The sequence below is a fragment of the Cyrtonyx montezumae genome, unplaced genomic scaffold (genome assembly GCF_038088225.1).
Source record: "Cyrtonyx montezumae isolate F1298 unplaced genomic scaffold, pur_monq_1.0 scaffold_7, whole genome shotgun sequence".
Classification (NCBI taxonomy): domain Eukaryota; kingdom Metazoa; phylum Chordata; class Aves; order Galliformes; family Odontophoridae; genus Cyrtonyx; species Cyrtonyx montezumae.
The window spans coordinates 7,626,161-7,633,178 of record NW_027072078.1 but is presented as its reverse complement, the minus strand read 5'-3'; the positions used below and the strand labels follow the sequence as shown (position 1 = coordinate 7,633,178).

At 49.2% G+C, this 7,018-nt stretch overlaps 1 protein-coding gene across 1 annotated transcript; it reads left to right on the top strand.

Moving 5' to 3' along the window:
* The first annotated feature begins 2,162 nt into the window (after positions 1-2,162).
* TSSK6 (testis specific serine kinase 6) lies at positions 2,163-2,996 on the top strand. Its single transcript, XM_065750937.1, has one exon. It carries the CDS (start codon positions 2,163-2,165, stop codon positions 2,994-2,996), a length of 834 nt encoding a protein of 277 aa, XP_065607009.1.
* The last annotated feature ends 4,022 nt before the right edge of the window (positions 2,997-7,018 follow it).

Below are 7,018 nucleotides of genomic sequence, written 5' to 3'. Positions count from 1 at the left end.
CTTCAATTCAAGTCTCACATCCCACGCTGCTCTGATTATATCCAAACTTATTAACACTCTCTACTAGTGTATTCAGTAGTTATGGTTTTGTTCAACTCTCCTGCCTGCTGTAAAGCATTTTGCTATGAAATGCATTCTGAGAAGTACACTTGAAGCAGTGCATAAAAGAAACAAAGGGAATCAGGGTACAAAATAGCTCCCCTAGGAGATTTAGGGAGTAACACCTCTAGCCAGGCCCTCCAACACAAGAAAGCTTGCTTCCCCATGCAGCCAATTTTCCCTAGCTCCCTGATAAAGCAGGCTTACCAAAGTATGAAAGCAGAAAATCCTCAATCTTCTCTCCTTCCAAAAGGGATTTTGGTGTAGATCCAACAGGAAAACTCCCTACTCCCTGAACCACGGGCTTGGTCCCTTTTGTCTCTCACTCCAATCTTGTTGATTGCCTTCAGGCCTGAAGCTTGGCAGGTGAAGCCCAGCAATGCCAGCTGCAAGAGCATGCTTCAGATCAGCATGTTATCCCTTCCCATCCTTCACCTCCCCTGGCACCTACTGAGGTGGCCACAAGCTGCCCACGGGGTGATGGTGTGGCCCACTGCTGTGTGTTAATTCCCAACTCCTTGCCTCATGTTTTACATCCCCCCCGTGATTTAAACTCTCATTTGCTTGAAGAGATGCTTTCCTAGGATCTGCCCCATTTTTCCAACTGCTCAGACATCACACGGGCCAGAAATCAATTACTTGTGAATAGAGCTTGGTAAATGGGGGGATGGGGGGGGGCAAATGACATTGCTAACAAAATGAGAGCACTTAGCAATCACGCAATGTCCTTTACTGGCTAAATCCTCCTCAGCGAGTGCTTGTACCTCTGCTGTCATCCATCGGCATCGCAGTGAGCAAACCCAAGCACTGCCAGCTTAGCCGGCCTCGTACAGGAGGGGGAGCATTTGCTGCAGGATCTGCTGCTTCTCCGTTTCCAGCTGGCCTTGCTTCCCGGCCCCTTGGAGGTACAGGGCTCTTTCCGGGTTAGGTTATTACTGCAGGGCTTTCAAAGAGCTTTCCCTTAAACAAGGATCTTACCTGCAAGCTCTGAGGACATGCCTACGACATGAACTTCTCACTGCACTATAGCTGCACATGCATCCTCCCATCTGTCAGATCATGGGACGGCATTCTCCTGAGATGTACTGCTAGCAAGAAGGGAAAGGAAGCCTGCTGTAAGCCTTTTCCTTTATGAAAAGATACTGTTTCATTCATTGTTATGTTTAGTCACCCCAAAACCCCTGACTCCTCTGAGAAGGACAGCTCAAACCCCTCTGTGGAAATCACTGTGGTTATGATTCACGGAATTGCCAGGAATCCACTGTCCCAAAGAAAGAAATCCCAGTGCAGCTATTTGCTGGCCTAAGCATTGCTGGCCTAAGCAGAAAGGAAGAGACCTTTGGGCAGATGAATTCTAGCACCAAAACAACAAAATGTAACAGAATGTCATCAGGAAGGTTCCACCTCTGCCACCATACCACCAACATCTGCCTCTGATGTCACGGGCCAACAGAATAAAACAGGAGGCATTATTTTTTGGAGCAACCCTCATACATTCAAAAATTAAAAATAGCACTTGGCTTTGTATTCAGGAGCACGGACATTTCGTGGTCTCTGGATCTTATTTATAGTGAGAAAGGAAACACGTGCATCACAGGGAGGCACAGGTCCGCGGGCAGCACAGGCCAGAAACAACTGTTTTTTGTGGGTGGGGAATGCTGCAAAGAGAGGAAGGACCACTGCTGCTGTGGGCCCCAGCTTACAGCAAGAGAACGCCTCGTTTTTTAAACTCTCATCATCAGACAATCCCTACTTTGAAAACTCAAGTGAAGAGCAGAAAAAGGTAAAAAAACCTCTTAAAATAAATGAGATGATGTTAGAGGTCTTTTCCAACCATAAGAGTTCTATGATTCCACAGTGAGTGTTGTCCCCCTGCAGCACCATGGAGACCCACCTCACTCCTTTGAGTCACACTTCCCCACAGCACTCTACAATGTCATCACAATGCCTGGGTGAGGCTGCGGGGCACCCTTGGGTAGAAAGGTGATGATCAACCACTGCACTCATCAAGACTTGAAGCTTAGGAGTGAAACACCAGCTGTGCTCCACCATAATCCCCCAGCATGCCAAAAAGCAGTGCAGGTGAGAAGGTGCTCAATGACCTGGGCTACAAGCTGGGTCACACCCTAGGGGAAGGCAGTTTCTCAAAGGTGAAAGCAGCCACCTCTACCAAACACCAAGTCCCCCTGGCCATCAAGGTGGTGGATCGGCGACGAGCCCCCCCAGCCTTACTGTACAAATTCCTGCCCCGGGAGCTTTCCATCCTACGCAAGATCCGTCACCCCAACATCGTGCAAATCTATGAGCTCATCGAGGTGTGCGATGGGAAGCTCTACATCGTGATGGAGGCAGCAGCCTTTGACCTTCTGCAGCTGTTGGAGAAGCTAGGCAAGCTGCCCTGCACCCCTGAGGCCCGGGACATCTTTGCACAGATTGTGGGGGCTGTGCGCTACCTGCACGATCGCAACTTGGTGCACAGGGACCTGAAGTGTGAGAACGTGCTGCTGACTGCTGACAGCCGCCGGGCCAAGCTCACCGACTTCAGTTTCAGCAAGGAGGTCAACGTCTACCCGGACATGTGCACCACGTTCTGTGGCTCAGCAGCCTACGCTTCCCCAGAGGTGCTGACCAGCATCCCCTATGACGGCAAGAAATCTGACATGTGGAGCTTGGGAGTGATGCTTTTTATCATGGTGACTGGCTTCATGCCCTTCAATGACACCCACATCCACACCCTACCCGAGCAGCAGAAGAAAGGGGTCCTGTACCCAGAGGGAGTGCCCCCATTGCCAGAGCCCTGCAAGGACCTCATCGCTCAGCTACTGAACTTCAATGCAGAGCACCGGCCTGGTGCGGGGCAGGTGGCCAAAAACTGCTGGCTGAACGGAGTCAGCTGAGGGGCAATCCCTGCCAGAGACCCCAGCATGGCAGTCACATCTTAATACAATAAATGCTGTACCAGAAAAGCACATGAGCAGTTTCTCAATCATTTTGAGTGGCAGGATGTGGATGGGACTGAAATTCAAGTGCTGGAAAGGCTGTGTGGTGGTCAGTGAGGTGGTCAAAATTGGTCTCAAAAAGGAGGTCAAACCCCTCTGCAAAGGAGAGAAGTGAGCCCAAGGTTTTGGTGCGTCTTCAACCAAAGCCTTACAGATACTGATTCTTGCCAGCATTTGAAATCGCTGCCAAGAAGAAGCTGATGAGAAGGAAATGCCACTGGCCATGGGCAACACTGAAATGGGAAATGGGGAAAAGATGTAAGAGTGTTTTTCTAACACCAAATTTCCAGCTCCCACACAGTTACCAATTAATCTGCAATGCCCCCCAGGTCCGCTGTATATCCCAGCTGTCAAGCATTCACATGATTAATTAAAGGTAGGAGCTGGCATCTGAAATGCACTTTCATGAGATGTTTCAAGTCGCCTTTAAGCAAGTTCCAGCCAAGCTGCCATTGCAGCTGAAGTCAAAAAGAAACTTTGCAGTTGGGTGGTCCACTAATCCCGGTGTCATTAGTGCCCTGCGAGCTAACGCAGCACAGCCCTGGCAGGGGATGTATGAAATGAACAGAGCCCACACGGTCCTGCTGGAGGAGGAGGAAACATCTTTTGTAAAACAAACACGTTGGGTCTATTAAAAGCAGCAGTTTAAGTAGAACAAGATGTGGCGGCAGAGCCAGCCCAAAGCTTTTCAGCACGTGGGCTACAGTGAATTTTGCCACCATCAGAATGAAGATTTATCGTGCTCTCAGTATTGCAGCTGCAAAATAAAACTTCACAGCAGCAGCAGCAAAGCCCAAAGCAGAGGATGGGACAGAGAGGATGTCCTGAGGCTGCCTGTGGCTGGGGAAATGGGCTTGGGAAGGAGCAGGGAGTGATAGGGATGGGAAAGAACAGAGAAATCAAAGGAATGCAGGAAGCACAGAGGCAGATTTTGCAGTGGTGAGACTTCCAGCAAGGCTCAGGCCTCCTTTTCCTGCAAGTCCTCCAGCCACTCACCCAGCCTCCTCCCCTCCAGAGCCCCTGTCCAAGCACCAGGACAACTGGGTAGCTCCTCATCTCCAGCACTTGCCTTGCTTTTGGTCTTGCAATGATGGAAACAGGGATGTTGCCTACCTCCTTCTGACAGGGCCATGGGCACCATCCAGGGCAAACATCAATCTGGGTGGTAGGTCTCATCCGCCCAAGTGGCAGTGAGCTGAGTGAGGGGCTTGCCTCAGCTAACGCCACTGCATTTCACATTACAGTTTAAAACTTCCCAGTCTCCAGACTTCTGTTCAGATCGTGGACCTGGCTTGAGATGATAAGAAATTGAACAAATTTGATGGCCTGGAAAGATACGCAAATTCCTTCTCCAGCCGCTTCCAAATCCATTTCATTTTAGCTCATGAATGGATGAAAGGGGATAGATTACAAAAGCAGATGGCTCTTTCCCAGTGCTGAATAAAGGATTCAGATTTCCTGACTGTACTTTGCACAGGCAGGAGGACACCCGCAGCAGAGGGTATGGCTGCCTGCAGGGGCTGGGCTAGCTCCATCCCCTGGGGCTCCCACCAGCAGACAGATGCTCATTTCCAGTGCTCCCATCCCAGGAGCAGCTCGCAGGACCCTGCTGGGAGAGAGAGCTGCTGCCTGCAGTGGCTGGCATTGCTCCCCCAGCCTCAGAAGATCACATCCTTTCAACAAGAGATGCCACGGGCACAGAAGAGACCTCCTCTGGAACCAAGCAATTTGAAGGTGGCAGCACAGAAAGCAGACAGTGGCACGCTGTCCTCCTATATTTCCTGGCATCAAGAAGTATTTCCAGGCAGCACAGTTCACAGTATGCTGTACAAGAGCAAGCCGACATAGGAAAGTAATTAAATGCCACTTAGCAGGCCAATTTAACAACAGTAATGAGACAAGGTCAACAACGGCATCATCAGAGCCAGCATGGGAGCTGACAGTCCACAGGGCCCCACACTTCCTCACAGGAGTGGCTTTCCAAGGGGTCAGATCCCACCAGATGCTCTCGGTCCTGCTGAATGATTTTAAAGCAGATAGCAGCTCCTCCATGTGGTCACTTCACCCGTTCTCCATGTCCCACACTGACCCTCTCAAAGCACAACTGGGCAGTGCCACTTTGTTGGTCGTGCACTGCGCAGCACTCTCAGATCTGTGCGTTCTCCAGTGAGGGACAAACATGCCATTCACATTAAAACCTTAATTAAAAGTACAGCTTGAGGGCTCTCTGCAGCTGACTTGGCTTTAGCTTTAACTCTGGCAGTGGGAGAGGAGGAGAGGGAGAGGTTTCTGTAGCTCACTAGCACTGTAGATGGTGAGCAAACAAGACTGCTCAGGGGATGCCAGACAACACTCACTAATTAGAAGCAAAAAACAAAGTATGTGTTGTTGTCTCAAGTACAATGATAATCCTTGGCTCCTCGTTTGCATGTTTGTTAGCTTGTTAATAGGATACCTGTCATGGAACACTTAAACACACCATCACGTACGTCTGCAGCTGGTCAATTATTAGAACAAGCTGCCTCTCTTTCTACGTGACATGCCTCTCCCCTGTCCAGAAAATGGTTCAAACCACACCATTCAGGGCAAACTGTAATTGATGAATAAATCTTGGAAAAGCAAATCTGCTCTCTGAACATTATGCAGCCAATTAACTTTCCTGACATTGAGAGACACGTTTATTTACTAGCGATGGGCCAAGAAAATTGCTGGAGGAAGGACCCATGGGAGGGTTGGACTACTGGAAACCCACAGAGAAACATATATCTATTTACATTATTCATATGGTGAGTGAGAGATGTTTCTCTGCTTCTTCCTGTTCTTGAACCTGGGAGGAAGCTGGGCCATGAGTGCAAACAGGGTGCTGCTCTGCTCCTCATCTTTTCCCTTGCAGAAACTCAAGGAGGTGACTGCAGCCATTCCCTTCACACCATTCTGTCTTCACAGAAGAAATGCCAACTGCTATCTTTTATTAAATGCTATTCCAGGCAGTGCCTGGCAAGAAGGCACTTGTGGAAACAACTGTACTGGTGGTTTGGGATGGAGAGCCAGCCTGTCAGCAGATTGAATCTATTACAAATGCTATCCTCAAGACGTCATGTGGGATCCAAACTTCAGACCTGCAACTCAGCACATACTTCATCCGCAGCACTTATGAAACACCCGCGTTCTCCACAGTAATCTGCTCCATATCCTTGGTTTTACTCTACCCCCACATTTGCCACGTGCCCCAGATCATACAGGGGTGAGCACAGCAGTGTGTCCGATGCTCAGTGAGTCAACCTGCAGTACACACGGCTGCAAAACTGCAATTTAATTCCAGAATAAGGCAGAAACTGCAACCATCATCAAAGAAATACAAAATAAAACCACACAGAAGCGTAGTTTTAGTCATGGGGATGTTTCTCCAATAGTAGATGGACTGAATCTGTCTTGCTTTTATCACCACGTGCCTTGAGAGCTTGCTCTCCTCACAGATAAGTGGAGATCTCTTCCACAAAGACAAACTCGTAACAGCCAGAAACAGCGGGGAGCAAAGCATAAGGTCAGTGCACGGGGAGGCTCCATCAGTGAACCATCCATTCAGCTGCCACTTGGGAGCAGGGGGCCGGAAACACAGATCCTCAGAGCTGGTAGGAGAAGGACAGGCTGTCATAGAGAAGCCCAGGGACCCACGGAAGGCTGAAGAACAAATAAAACCCAGCACATTGTGTCCAAAGAAAGTTCAGCAATTTTCCCAGCTCACTGAATTGTGGGAACTTTGCTTTTCCAGGGAATAACTGTGCTATTTTTAGCTTTTTTATTATACAATTTGTCACGAGCTGTCTCGGGAGGCTATCAACAATCGGTTTCAAACAGCATCTGACCACAAACACTTCTCCACATGTGATTTAGAACATCTGGACCCGCGGAGGCAGCTT